The sequence below is a fragment of the Eleutherodactylus coqui genome, chromosome 1, assembly GCF_035609145.1.
Source record: "Eleutherodactylus coqui strain aEleCoq1 chromosome 1, aEleCoq1.hap1, whole genome shotgun sequence".
Lineage (NCBI taxonomy): Eukaryota > Metazoa > Chordata > Amphibia > Anura > Eleutherodactylidae > Eleutherodactylus > Eleutherodactylus coqui.
In genome coordinates, this window is record NC_089837.1 from 365,507,967 (window position 1) to 365,523,434 (window position 15,468).

Genomic DNA, 15,468 nt, shown 5'->3' on the forward strand with positions numbered 1-15,468 from the left:
TAAAGGGGTTGTCCACAATATTTTTGTTAAAACCAGGTACCCCATGGCAAAAGTAATAAACCAACTAATCTCCCAGCTCCCCACTTATCCATTTCATCAACTTTGTTTCTCCTCCATGACATATTGCTTACAGGCTGCTACAGCCTATGTTGGGAACATCGAATCACAGAGTTAAGCAATCAAGCATTGGGTCCTGTAAATGGTTGCAGCAGCCTGTGATGTCCTGTACACAAGCAGCTGCAGCCTGTAAACAATATGTTACAGAGGAGACTCAGAGGTGCGGACAGGGGACAAACATCTTATGCAATAAACCAATGCTCTTCGTGCACAATAAGACAATGTACTTAGGAAGAGAATGCAAGTTTCTATCATTGGCTTGGAAACTGACCTTCATGATTATGTTGCAGTTGAATAGAAATAAAAATTCACAATGCTGTGGTAGGAATTTTAGAACTTAATACGTTCACATGACAGTACTTTAAAAACTCCAACAGGTTTAAAAAAAAAATTCTTCTGTACCATGGTTAGGGTGTCTACATAGTACACACCAGTTATCAATATGGAATATGGAAGCAAACTATTCTCTCATACCTGCCATTGTGTCATCATTTCCTGAAGGCCGTGTGGATCTTCCAGAATCCCGTCTCTCTGTTTCGCATCCTGCAGGACATTAGTCCTAGCCTCTGCTTCTGTGAGCCACTCAAGAAACTTTTCTAAATCTAAGTAAAATTGTTGCAACAGTCGTAAAGCTGCTTCGAGTGCACCATCACGGTCATTAACCCTGAAAAAGATATGAGAAATTGGCCAATGTCAATATGTCTCGATAATCATTTCATTGAAATGTACCCTAAAAATTATAACTGAGTAAAAAGTTAGGGTTTTCATTCAACTATTTCTTTCAATGATTTCATCAAGATTAGGCATGTGAATTAATGAGTCTATTACTGTACACAGATTCTTCAAACCCAACCTCTCTATGGTATATAATATTCCATGTTAATTGCTTAGGTCCCTTCCACATGGAACAATTATTGTTTAGTTTATCTCTGGAGCTAATGAAACTAAATGATAATCGTTCGGTGTAAACACTGACAGTGACTGAACAATCAACGATAATTTGTTCGCTTTTTTTAGTCATTCATCTATGAACGACTGTGTTTTTACTGTGAATGAAGGCAGTGGCTGGAAGTTATCTCTACCTGCACCGCCCATTCTAAGGGTGCATTCACACGAACGTATATCGGCTCGGTTTTCACGCCGAGCCGATATACGTTGTCCTCATGTGCAGGGGGGGAGGCTGGAAGAGCCCAGGAGCACGAACTGAGCTCCCGCCCCCTCTCTGCCTCCTCTCCACCCCTCTGCACTATTTGCAATGAGAGGAGGCAGGACGGGGGCGGGGCTAATTCCCGGAACTTAGCCCCGCCCCTGTCCCTCCTCTCCCCATTGCAAATAGTGCAGAGGGGCGGAGAGGAGGCAGAGAAGGGGCGGGGGCACAGTTCTTGGCCCTGGCTCTTCCATCCTCCCCCCTCTGCACACGAGGACAACGTATATCGGCTCGGCGTGAAAACCGAGCCGATATACGTTCGTGTGAATGCACCCTAAGGATGAGTGAGGGTTCTAATGATTAGAACACGACCAATATAACATTTATCACCTTTGCTTTGGACAGTTAAATGTCTCTCACTAGAATACCTCTGTAAAGTATTTAATGACTGATCGTATAGGTGAGAACAGCTTCGTATGTGTGCATTTCCTAAATGTATAAGACCTACTGCACTTTTACAGAAATTTTTTTTTAGAAGGTTTATAAGGACCAATGTAATTTTACAACCCCTGCTATATACATTTCTAAAGGTGCATTTACACACAAAGATGATCGCTTAAAAGATGACTTTTGAGCAATCATTTTTGCACAAACTACTACTTGGTACTAGTGCCTATTATTACCAATTAGTAGCTTGTGAGCCATATTTAGAGAAGAGACCACCCGCTGTTCTCTGAATACATTCCCATTGCTCTGCCATGGAGCTGACAGCTGAGAAAATGTAATCAGCCCTCTCCGGGCAGAACACAGCATGAGGTCCTTCTTATCAGCTGTTCTACTAAATGATGGATTTCAAGCTGATCTGAAATTCAAAGTTCGCCAGAAAAGAGACATTTACATGCAATATAAGATGGCTTTTGATTGAGTTTTGAGCGAAAATCATTGTTTCTAAATGGGCCTTTTGTCATATAGTATCCTTCCACACATATACATTATCACTAGAGATGAGCAAGCATGCTCGGATAAGTCAGTTACTCAAGCGAGCCTCGATCTTCTCGGTAACTGTATACTTGTCTGAGTGAGCTCAGGGGGCGGCGGGGGATAGCGGAGGGGAGTGGGGGAGAGAGTGAGAGGGATCTCTCCCCCCCCCCCCCGAACATGCTCAGACAAGAATACAGTTACTCGAGAAGAGCGAGGCTCGCTCAAGTAACTGACTTATCCGAGCGCGCTCGCTCATCTCTAATTATCACACATACAAATCTTTACTTGATACTAAACATAATTCAAATTATTTCAACTGTTTATTACTTGGCCCTAAGTTATTGTAATAAACTGCATCTACCATCTTGCATACAGCATTATCAAATTAGTATTTCATGGTGATCGACTTCACATATGTATTTTGAACCCTGCTTATTACATTAATTACATACAATATGATTGCTAATGAATACTAACCAGCCTGTTAATTTCTAACTAATGCAATGTGTGGGCCATTTAAAATTTTAGAAAAGGGAAATAGCATGTTCTAAAAGGCTTATCTATTCAATTAAAATATACGTATGTGTTCCGAATTCTTCAGCTGTCATTTCTTTATATTTTACCATTTGATAAGCCATACATCAAAATTAGATTGCAATGCTTAATTAAAATCACTTAGCTACAATGTAAATTTGTGGATTACAAAGTGAGTTAAATGTAATTAAAACTGATTATCTAAATAATTGGATTTCAAAGGCACTAATTTCTCTTGCATTTAACAGCAGTGGAAATGACAAAATATAATCGGGACCAAATACTGTGAACAACAGATAACATTACAGAACAATGAGTTGTGACAGTCAATGTAGAGGATTAGAAAATGTCTACATTTCTGCCAAGGTTTCCAGGACCAACACATTCATGATGGATACAGCCTCAATCTGTTTGTTTCTGTTTCTTGATATTGTATGTAAACTTGCACATTTTTAGACTTTTTAATTTAAATGCTTTTTTCTGTACATGCATGTACAAGGCAAGAGCTGTCAGTTGTGCCGAATCAAACATATCATTTTGATAGAGATAGTATTGCACTGGCATCCTACTGATCAATTGCAAAACCACCTAGGAAAGCTAAAATAATAGAACATTAAATACAAAAGCTTTCAGATTCATTTCAAACATGAAAATTGCATTCATTATAATTAAGTTTACTTGATGCTTTGTCATTATACTCTAGGAACGGACCGTGGCATGTAAAAAGATTGGGTTTAACAGGACAATTATCTCATTATTCCTACTGTGAGGAAAAGAAAGAACTAAAGGCAATTATGTAGCCTCACCTTACAAAATAGCAGAATGCTTCAAAAAATTGGACAATGTAGTTGAATCTTTTGAAAATTCATATTTTAGTTTTTGTAAGCAGTATCAAATCCTTAATAAATATGACACTGAAAGATAATGAGGGATACCAACCTGTAATATGTCTTGTAGTCTTAGAAAACACACTAAGGGCTCAGTCACACGAGTGAATCGGCGCCCGTGTTACTGCAGGTAGCAGACGGCCATACCTGAAGACGGACGTCTCTCTGCAGTGACGGAGGAAAGAGCATGTGACCGGCTTCATTGCCAGTCATGTGTTCTTTCATCAGCGCTGCAGGGAGACGTCCGTCTTCAGGTACGGCTGTCTTCTAACTGTCAGTCACACGGGCGAATCGGCGCCAGTGTACAGGTGCCGATGCGCCCGTGTGACTGAGCCCTTAATTATAAAATGATATATATATACACTGGCTGTAGCCAAAAAGACTGATCCAGTGCTATGTCTCAATACTGGTGTCCTATATTGAAATAACAATAGCATACTTGAATAGGAGCATGGATGCGTTACACGATGGTATGGTGAACAGGTTTCTCAGAGACCCAGAACATGGATTTCAATTTTGCATTGAGGCTCCTAAAGGAGAAAGAGAGAGTAAAACCCAACTGTAAAGTTGAAGAGTAGCATGTGAAAAGCAGAAATCCTCTTTCCACATCTCTGAGTCCTGTGGTACCACTGCTATGACTGAAGTAAGAAAAGAGCACTCAAATTTGCCTCTTTTTGCTACGATACATGCATAAAGCCATTGTTGCCTCTGTGCTCATTCCAGGGACACTCAAGACAAATCAGTACCTGAATCTCCGGTAGACAATGGTGGATAATTAATTGGATGATCTGCCCCTATCGTAGCACAAGGAGGCCATTTCAAGTATGCTTTCCTTACGGTGGTTTCAGCAGCTGTCCCACAAGACTTAGAAGCCACGGAAAGTGGATTTCTGCCTCTAACATGCTACTCTTCAACTTTGCAATTTGGGTTTACTCTCTCGGTCTAACAGGGGCCACAATACAAAATTTAAATCCATTAAGTTAATCTTCTTGTCAATACTTAAATCAGTTATCCGAATTGTTTCTGCATGTATGTAAATCAATTCCAATAGTAATATAAAATGACTATGAATTCAATTCCTCCACATAGGATTGCGGTACCAGATTCAACCAATCATGCAGCTTTACCATCAAAAGTCAACAATTTTACAACAGTGATAAGCAGTAGTAGCAAAATTCACCTGAAGCTGGGGCATACAGCAATGGTGCCCAAATACACAGATATAAGTACACATGAGGAATCTCAACATTCCCATAGACCATACCTCAGCATTATGACTACTCTAGATGGTTCTAAATACAGCAGTTGAACACCTAGAGTACAAATGTATTAAGACAGGAAAAGTCATAGCCGGGCATAATATCATATGAATATGAATATGGTTCACTCCGATTGGTTGCTATTCGAACCTCTCCGAAGAACCAGTACTGACCAGTGTGTGCTACGTGGTAAAGGGGTTTACGGGTTCCACCAAGACAAAACCACCCAGATATGATTGCTACCTCTGCAGCCCCTATAGCTATGCATTTGTTGGCTTGTTATGTGATCTCATGTGCACTCACTCCATAAACGTGATTGGCCAAACCCTTTCCTAAACTTTTCTACAAGAATATACATTTGTTCATAGACTGGCAGACTCTCTAAACTGTGTCGCACGTTTTTAACATCTCTAAATTGATCAACAGGACTAAAGTAAAACATGATATTTAATAAAATACACAGAGAATAATAAATGTAAATTTATTATATCTCCAAACTTTGACAGACACACTTTAAAATGTATACAGGATGTTAAGTATCTTTGTAAATATTTTGAATGGCTAATTTTGTACTAATTTGAGTTACATTATATTTATGATATTTTCTTCCACATTTATGGCTAAAACTACTCACAGAATTCATCAGTTTACCTTTTATCCTAATGCAGTGACTTTAGCGAGTTCTCATGATTGTTGCACATTCGGTGCTAAACTATTAGGTCACATGGATGACAGTGGAACAGAGCTAACGCACGGTCTCCAAGGACAGTTAACAGAAAGCAGCATTCAATATGAATGGAAAAAAACATCATGAAAGAACACAAAATTATTTTAAGAATGGTGCAGCTAATTAACTGTAAAAATATTTAATATTTTATGTTAATGTAAGCTGAGAAATCTTATTACAAGCTGAATTATGCCTAAAATTAACTGAAGAAAATCCATAACATTTCAACAAATAAGTATAGCTTGGGTTCTATAAAAATTACCAGGCACTCAACACTATACTGAATATCCATGGGTTAAACATTTATTAATTTACACACTTTTGTTAAAAACACCACAATAAAACATCACCAACATGATACAATAACAGTCCCAATATATCTGCTAGAGATGACCACCTAAAGTTGCAGTTAAAAATGGGGGAGGATGGACACTCCCAGAAGTTTAAGAGACAAGCAATGATAAACCCTAATAATGAGCCTATGGTAAACGAGTAGTTATATTTTTGATTGAAATGTTTTTTTTTTGGAAAGAATCAAATAGAGTATTTATGACACATATTTAAAAAATCTTGGAAAATCAGGAATAACAATTTACTGTAGGGTTGGGTATTTCCATTTGAATAGATGCATGAATTAAATTGTTTTCAACATGAAACCCAAGCATTTTGTTCCTTGGAAATCATCTTTATATGAAATTATTAAGTACTCATCAAAAATGGTAACCTATTTATCATTCCCCATACGATTTGGAACATCTATGACTAGGTTAACATACGCTAGATCCCAGGGGCGTAACTATAGGGGATGCAGTTGCATCCGGGCCCAGGATCCTTAGGAGACCCATAAGGCCTCTCCTCTCCATATAGGGAGCCCAGCACTATGAATAAAGCATTAAAGTTGGGGGCCCTGTTACATAGTTTGCATTGGGGCCCAGGAGCTTCAAAGTATGCTTCTGGTAGATTCCCTGCACTCAAAGACACTGAGGAGATATGCATGTATTATACTGTATTTATTGCATAACATATATGCATAAAATTCAGAAGCCAATTTAATGCCATTAGAACTTGGATTAGTGACAAAACTAACTTTTGTGTCATATTATTCCATGCATATGCCAGAAAGAAAAAAAGACTAAAAATATGACCACGATTCATCTGTTTACTGAGGCATTTTATTAATGCACATCCATTTGTCAAATATGCCATGCCTGTCTTCCACCAACCAGCCTTTCATATTATATTTTTATCTCTTGCTTCAGTTTCCTTTATCATTTTAATCCTTTGCTCTCTTGTGTAATTGTGAAGAGCTTTGAGTCCCGTCAGCAGAAGAGTATTTCATATGTTATAATTCTTTCACACAGATTGTGGCTATTTATCTTGTTTTTTTAAACATCATGTTTGCATGACATTCTGAATTTAGTTTTAGGCCTGATGGGTTCAACCCTTCGTGGGTAATATAAACAATGTATGTTGGTCAAAAATAGCCATAAAGGATTCTTATACTATGTGGAACTGATATGTTCTGTGACACATATGGTTTATTTATTGGATTACACATTATAATGATTTAGAGAAAAAGTAACAGGAGTGGAAATAATGCATTGTTTTTATATAAAGATGATCTGCACTGACTTATACATATTCCTAATGTACTTATACTACCTAAAAATATATATTGCAGCATCCATACCATATGGTCTCTTTTCAGTCCTGAGACTACTTCTGCTGTGTTCTCTAGGGAAAGCTGACTACTTTTACCACATTTTGGTTCATAGTAATTGCTATTCCGCCATATTGCAAATCAGACAAGCCATGAGTTGCACAATGTCTGCAACCTAAGACATCTAGGTGTAATGTAAAAAAGCTGCATAACTCACTTTAAATTGTGCAGCTTGTGGTACACGGTACAAGTAGCCATCCAGCTAATTATCACTTTCTAGCTATGACATTACTGAACCAAGGGATGGCCTTTGGGATGTGCAACCTGTGCAACCACCAAACAGAATGCATTACTCCAACTAGATGAAAGGACCACCACCAGGCATCCTCTTCTTATCCAGAGCTGCCCGACCCTGATCCTAAAGTTCCAGCTACCGGAAAAGATGAGATTCCATAACAAAGGTTGTCTTAAAGAAATGTATAAAAATTATATATATATATATATATATAGTATATATTTAGGGGGGTTCTGGTGCTGTATTTTATGAGCTTGGATCTGGTGCTGAATTTATTCACTGAGCTTATTTCTAGTGCTGCGGTTATTCAGTAAGCTTGGTTCTGGTGTGGTATTAATGTACAGAGATTTGTTCTGGTGCTGTATTTATTTTATGAGCTTGATTCTGGTGATTCTTTTTTTCTTATGAGTTTGGTTCTGGTACTGTACTTATGTTATGAGCTTGGTTCTAGGGCTGCATTCATTTTATGAACTTGGTTGTTGCACTATATTTATGATATGAGATTGATTCTGGTGCTTTATTTGTTGTGAGTTTAGGTCTGGTGCTGTATTTATGTACTGAGTTTGGTTATGTTACTGTATTTATGTTATGATCTTAGTTTTGGTGCTGTATTTATGTTATGAGCTTGGTTCTGGTCCTGTATTAATGTTAGGAGCTTGATTTAGGTAATATATTGTTGTCCCAAGGCTAGGTCTGCTGCCACATTAATAAAGAAGTTAAGGGTGGAAGGACACAGTTTGATTCTCTACACATGGCCAAACCATACCTTTTACATCATTAGCTGATAGTGCTGCAGCTACCTTTGTTGCCTGGGGGGACGTCTTAACACTGTTTTACCTAGTGTTTCTTACTAAAATGGGGGAAAAGGGGGGGCACCAAGACAAATTTTTGCACAGCGTGCCGTCTAACCTAAGGCTGGCCCTGACTTAACCTATTATTTATGCAACCTTAGAAAGGTGTTGCCCCAATTGAATATTACATTTCTGTTAGATTGCCCAAAACATAACAATTTGTAACAATTTGTCAATTCAAATAATTTAAAAATGTTCCTACATCTAGATATGTTCTATTGTTTCCCTTTTGTTTCAGCTGGTCTACCTAGTGTGCTCAGTGCCGATGGACACTCATGCTCAGTATCTCAATCCTTATCCTCTTGTACATGGATGGCAGTGTGGTTCCAGCTAGTGTACAGGCTAGTCAAGAAGAATTGGCACACTAGAAGCAGCTTCCTCTTGCAGGCACTGAGCACATCAAATCAAAAGAACATTAGGGGAAGCTATATCAAATATACAATACTAACACTGAAACATTTAAAAAATGGATTGCAATTAAAAATATTGTTTTAGCTCAATGTAACATAGACCTGTAATATTTAATCATAGAACTTGTTTACCTATTCTTATTTATTGTAAATTTGCCTACTTTTTGGTGAATTTTTACACATCCCTCTAAGGGGTCCTTTTAGATGAGCCGATAGTCGTTTGAATGAGCGAACCAGTGAGTGACGTCACCGCTAACGGGTTCGCACTTGTGCAGCCTGTTTAGAGAGTCAAATGCATTGTTGAATCATTCAAATGACAATCAATCAGTCTCTGTAAAAGTGAATACAAGGACTAAACAATTGCTGTAGAAACTAAACGATAAGCGAAGGAGGCAATGATGATTTTTATGTCTGCATAAAATGAACAATGAATGGTAATTAAACGATTTTTTGAAGGATTATAATTAGAGATGAGCGAACCTACTCGGCCACGCCCCCTTTTCGCCCGAGCACCGCGATTTTCAAGTACTCGGGTGAAAAGATTCGGGGGGCGCCGTGGGTGAGTGGGGGGTTGCAGCGGAGAGTGGGGGGGAGAGGGAGAGAGAGAGGGCTCCCCCCTGTTCCCCGCTGCTACCCCCCGCTCCGCCAGCGTGACTCAGACTCTGCATTGCACTAGTAATACTGTGGTGCTGCACACATGAGCAAGTAATAGAAGGTCTTCTGGGTTAGAAGGTGACTGTAACAGGCAACATGGGGGAATTGAGTAACTAATTGAATAACTTAAAGGGGTTGTCCCACGGCAGCAAGTGGGGTTATACACTTCTGTATGGCCATATTAATGCACTTTGTAATATACATTGTGCATTAAATATGAGCCATACAAAAGTTATACACTTACCCCCTCCGGCGCTGGCATCCCCATCTCCATGGCGACGACTGAAGCCTTCTTCTCTGGTCACCGCAACAGTCGGCGCTTGCGCAGATAAGAATCCTCTGCTGGCTGTGTCCGGGCTCATGAGCGGCGTCCTGGCTCCTCCCTCTTCTCCACGTCATCGTAGCTCCCCCTCCGTCACATGGTGCCGATCAGCCAATGAGGTGGCTGTAATCGGCAGTGGAACGCAAGACTGGAGAAGAACATCTACGGTGCACCATGGGAGAAGACCCGCGGTGCACCATGGGAAAGGACCGGCGGCCATCTTGAAAAAATAATTTTTATAAGTTCACGAAACGAGCAAATGGTGAGTAGAAACGCTCTTTAAAAACGCTTTCCACGGGTAGTGTAGTATGTTTGCTTTAGAAGGGGGACTGGGAAGAGAAAAAAATTTACATTTCTGCCGCGGGACAACCCCTTTAAGTTTATTTTGTTCTAATGTACTACTGATCATTCTGTCTCCATGGATTCTAAAATATTATTGTAAGGCTAAAATGATTTTTTGCCTAAGCTGAAAAAATATATAGTCTACTGTTGCTTACCAGTTCACTTTTTAATCTCGGGCATGGAGCTAATAGATTTTATGAATGCGCCAACCTCCTCCTAGGACAAGAAAACATTTTATCTGTCTTTTCCAGCTCTCACTTAGATTCCAAAAATTTACAACTGAATTGGATCTGCTTTATGGAAAAATCTAGAGGATCAGTTACCTTGACCCCAATACTTTGGAGCACTGTCAGAAGTAACAAGCATTGGGTATCACCTGTGGTGTTTAATTAACCAAAATACTTTGCAGTATATAATCATTTGAGACTGAGTTACAGCATAATAAAAGTAACTGTAGCATTATATTTAGCATTCCATATCTACAGTATACAGAGCTGAGTAGAAATGTATTAAAAGACATTGGTATATGTCCCAGTGTAGTTTATAGTCTAATATCTCTGTCTCTAAGCATATTCAAAACACAAATGTAGACACATATGAACCTATCAAGACGTTTTTGAATTCTGGGGAAATTAAAAAATATTCCTGTGCCAAAGGAAAACAGTGTGGCTACAGCGAGAATATACAACATTCAGGAATATGTTGATTGAATTGGATTTAGCCTCTTGAAGACACAGACATTTTTGTTTTTTTCAGTTTTTTCTTCTCCCTGCATTCAAAAAACTTTTTTTATTTTGGTGTCAACATATCCATAAGAGAGCTTGTTTAATGGGAAAAGTTGCATTTTTCAATGGTACCATTTAATGTATTATATAATTAACTGCAAAACGTTTAAAGATTTTTAAATGGGGTAAAATGTGAAAAAACAATTGCAAAATTTTTTTGGAGGAGGGCAAAGTTGTTTTTACAGTGTACATGGTGCAGCCAAAATGACATGTTAACTTTATTTTCACAAAATGTAAATAGGTTTTTTTTTGTTCTACTTTTAAAAAATTAAATATTTTTTTTTCCTTTTAGAAAAAAAATACTTTCTGTCACCATTTTCTGACCACCACAACCTTTTTATTTTCCTGTTGATGGAGTTGTGTCAGGGCTCATTTTTGTCCTGGCTTGTCAGTCGCGACAGCATCAAGGCATGGTGGCCTCGACGCAGGCTCAGACCTGTTGCCTTGTTATGCAGGACAAGGGTTAATGCACATTGTCACTTGATTTCCCACCATCAAACCATCCTCATGTCATTATACTACTGGGGAATAGGTCTGGAAATATTCCTCTCTCAAATGCATCTGTTTCAGCAGTATATATAAAAAATGTATATAGTGCATGCTGTATGTAAGTTACTCATTAAGGGTCATTTACGTAGTCCTGGTTTCCTAAGTAGTCATGCAATTTTGGCTTCATTGACATCCTAAGGGCTGGGACATGTCATTACAAACCAGCTCTAGTGCCATCCAGTACATAAGGCCAGTACACATAGTTTCACTGCACATGCTGGAGCTGATTTGTAATGATGAATCCTGTAGGATGTCGATTAAACCAGGACTGCTTGACTCCCCAGAGATTGAGAACTCCCACATGTGCTGTATTATTAATACTTTTTATACATAATGCTAAAATGGGCATTTTTAAGAGGAAAATAAGCTATTCCCCAGTAGTGTATTGACACAATGGTGCTTTAGTAACCAAAAATCTAGTTACAAGCTCTCTATAAAGCTTCCTGCTTTTAGAATCAGAATCTGATCAGGTTGAAGCCTTCAGTCCACTTAGGAGTCCTAGGAATCCACTTCATGGCAGGCGTTAAAAACTGAGTGAAACGTAAAGAAAAAAAAAGACTAAAGCTAAAGTGTGTATAATGTAAAATAATGTTCTACTGGAAGACGATCAGATTAAGGAATCTAACACTTCACCAAAGGTGATGTAATGTCCAAGCTGGATGCAAATCACCTTGTCCAGATCAGATGCAATTTCTTCACCTAAGAGGATGGATATATGCACAATATTCTAACGCAAAGAACACAAAGTGTGAAAAATGAAACCAATTATAGAGGAGCTTCACCTATAAGCGGATCAATCGCCCTGATAAGGGTAACCCCATGTCAAGAACCAGGGGCGACTCTGACTCTCCATAGTTGAAAAAAAGGATAATATGTGTTAGGGGAAATAACAAAGGATACAACATAGATAGAAGCAAGAATGCACAGAACTAGATTAAATACAACAGCAATATAGTTAGGGGTTACATTTCACAACCGCCTAAGATATCTGTTACACCAACAGACTTATTTAAAAAGGCAGCAGCACAGGAGCTGCCAACTTGACTAAAAACACCTACAGACTGGAAGTATAACCAACGTCCTCCATGTGGAGGAGCCTGAATAAATGTGCACATACAGGTGCTGAATGGCCAGCTGGGACACACACCCAGCCTGTCAATCCATCCACACACCAACAGCAAAGTGAATGTGCCTGCATCCATCGCTGAAATGACACTGAGCATGCACCAGCATGAGGATAACATGGGCCAGGGCTGACTCCGTGACGTCACTCCATTCCAAATTCTACACATCCGGTAAGACATGACAGGTGCATATTGGGATTACAAAGCTGTCTATAAGGAAAATGTTATTGCCATTGAGATCACTAGTGATCAGATGTATTCTCTGGCAGAACCTTCTAGACATTACAGTATTAGGCCTCTCTCAGATGGGTGTCAGTTGTTACATGACGCGAACGTAACCCTTGTGCGTGAGCACGCAAAAAGTACGCAATTTGCTGCATGCCGATAATCCCCATACACTATCTTGGCACGTATGCTGCAATTTTGTTTTTCACGCGCATTTCTTACGCTGTGTGCGGGAGGCAACATAGGAGTATATGGGAGACTGGTACTGTGTACGCAGTGACCATGTGCTCGCGTGAGGGAGGCCTTATATAGTGGCCATGGACAGAGAGCGAGACAGGCACTTCTTGCAGGTGCTATCGATCCCAATAGGGACATAGTATGAAGTTAAACAAGGTATTACTCTATAAATGAAATAATATTACTTTTGAAGGTACACATTAATGAATGTTTTTCCCCCATAAAATAATAATACAGACACAAATACTTACATTTAGGCCGCCTGCAGACAGCCGGGTCGGATCCCGCTGCAAGAATTCTCGCAGAGGGACCCGACCCGAGCCCCTACAGGGACCAGTGCAGCGCTCACCTATCCCGCGGCTACGGCTCTTTGATGCGCCGGCTGCCAGCCAGCCGGCGCATGCGCAGAGCGGGGCCGGGGCACCGGGAGTGACATTTCTGTGCACAGAAATAGAACATGCCGCGATTTGTTTTCCACGTGTGATTTAATGCGGACAAATCGCAGCCGTCTGCATAGGATTGCGTTTTTTAATGCAATCCTATGGCAGCTTCCATGGGCAGAAATTCTGCAGGAAATCCCGCTGCAGAATTTCCGCCCGTGTGCAGGGGGGCATATGCATTACAGGGAGACAGCTAAATTTATTTTTGATCTCATATGAGTTTGTAATGATAATAAAGACAGTGTAGAATTACTACCTTATATTCTAGTTTTTGTAAAATGATTGCCAATTAGATAATGTTCTTCCTTATTTTATTATTAGAAGGGATACCACACTGCATACAGTATTGCTAAGCACATTCCTAATTCATGGAAATAACACAACTTTTAGAAGTAAAACAGTTGCCTGCCAATAACATCACACAACCCAACTAAATTAGAGAGAGTAATTCTTGTTATTTGCTGAACTGTTACCTTTCTGATCTCTGCACACACATCAATTTGTGCTTTTTTTTCTTTAACCAGCTGTGACTATGTGTTCATTGGAGGTCTACTTTATATAAAAATCGGAATTAAAAACAACCATCCCTCTTGTCAGTTCAAGGCCGACATCGTTGATTGCATTTGACACAATAATCATCATCATATCTTAAGACTGAAATCAGCTTGACAGAACTCAACTCGGGTCTGCTTCTTCCAATTACCTGAAAATTGCAGCTCTGCTTATCTCTCAGGAAATAAGTTTGCATTTACAATTCCACCGAGGTGCAAAAGTGATGCAGTAGATGTAGCAATTTAACTTGCTAACTTATACAATAACTATTTTCTTTTAAATTCACTCATCTCTAGTGAATGCCTTTTGACACAGCTGAAAATCCTTCAGCTGAATGCTGCTTTGACTTTCAAAGGATTACACAGATTGTGCAGAAACAATATTAAACTCTGATTTGGGAAGATAGCTGAAATAATGTTTGTGTTTCCAAGCCAGATATGAGTGACTTAGCTGTTCCTTTCAAACACACAGATACTTTGAGGACAAAATAAAACCTTTGATACCATTAATATCCTTCCTCTATCTCCACCTCTAGTCATGTGACCTGTCTCCAAAACTTTTTTGCTGTCGCATATACTGTTCCTGTCTTCCAGCTATCTGTCTAGGTAAGCCACTTAAAACTTTATTTACAGAATATATATATATATATATATATATATATATATATATATATATATATATATATAGTTATCCGTTCAGTCGCACCCGACCCTTGGTCACTCCATGGATCAATGTTCTCCCCGCAGATGAGCCTACAGTGCCTAAATCTTATACTCCTTATCCTTAGATCCTTGGTTAGCATGTTAGAGCTGTAATATGTGGTGGAAGAGCCTGGCCATGACTTGTCCCCTGAAGTGTTCTGAAAGTAGTACTACATTTGCAGTGCATAGACTCAGACAGCCATACACCAGATCAGTGCTACATAGAGAGAGAAAGAGAGAGTCGGCTTGATACTAGAAGTCTCAGTAGTAATAGAAACAAGTGTATTAACGTTTTATCACCCATGCTTCTACCCGATTAGGATCTGGAAAGATTAGGCTTGATGTTGATCAGGCTGGAGCATCGTGGGCTGAAGCCTAGCAAGTGTCATCTTTGCAGAGAAAGCATTGAATACCTAGAATACATGATGATTAGAGATGAGCGAGCACCAAAATGCTCGGGTGCTCGTTACTCCAGACGAACTTTTCGCGATGCTCGAGGGTTCGTTTCGAATAACGAACCCCATTGAAGTCAATGGGCGACCCGAGCATTTTTGTATATCGCCGATGCTCGCTAAGGTTTTCATTTGTGAAAATCGGGACAATTCAAGAAAGTGATGGGAACGACACAGCAACGGATAGGGCAGGCGAGGGGCTACATGTTGGGCTGCA

General features: G+C 39.5%; 1 protein-coding gene across 1 annotated transcript in view; it reads right to left on the bottom strand.

Moving 5' to 3' along the window:
* The window catches only part of DMD (dystrophin), a 2,524,637-nt gene that overhangs the window by 642,418 nt on the left and 1,866,751 nt on the right, over positions 1 to 15,468 (bottom strand). The window contains exon 55 of the mRNA XM_066577956.1: positions 592 to 781. Coding sequence (XP_066434053.1) covers positions 592 to 781 — 190 coding nt within the window. The remainder of the gene's footprint in view (positions 1 to 591; positions 782 to 15,468) is intronic.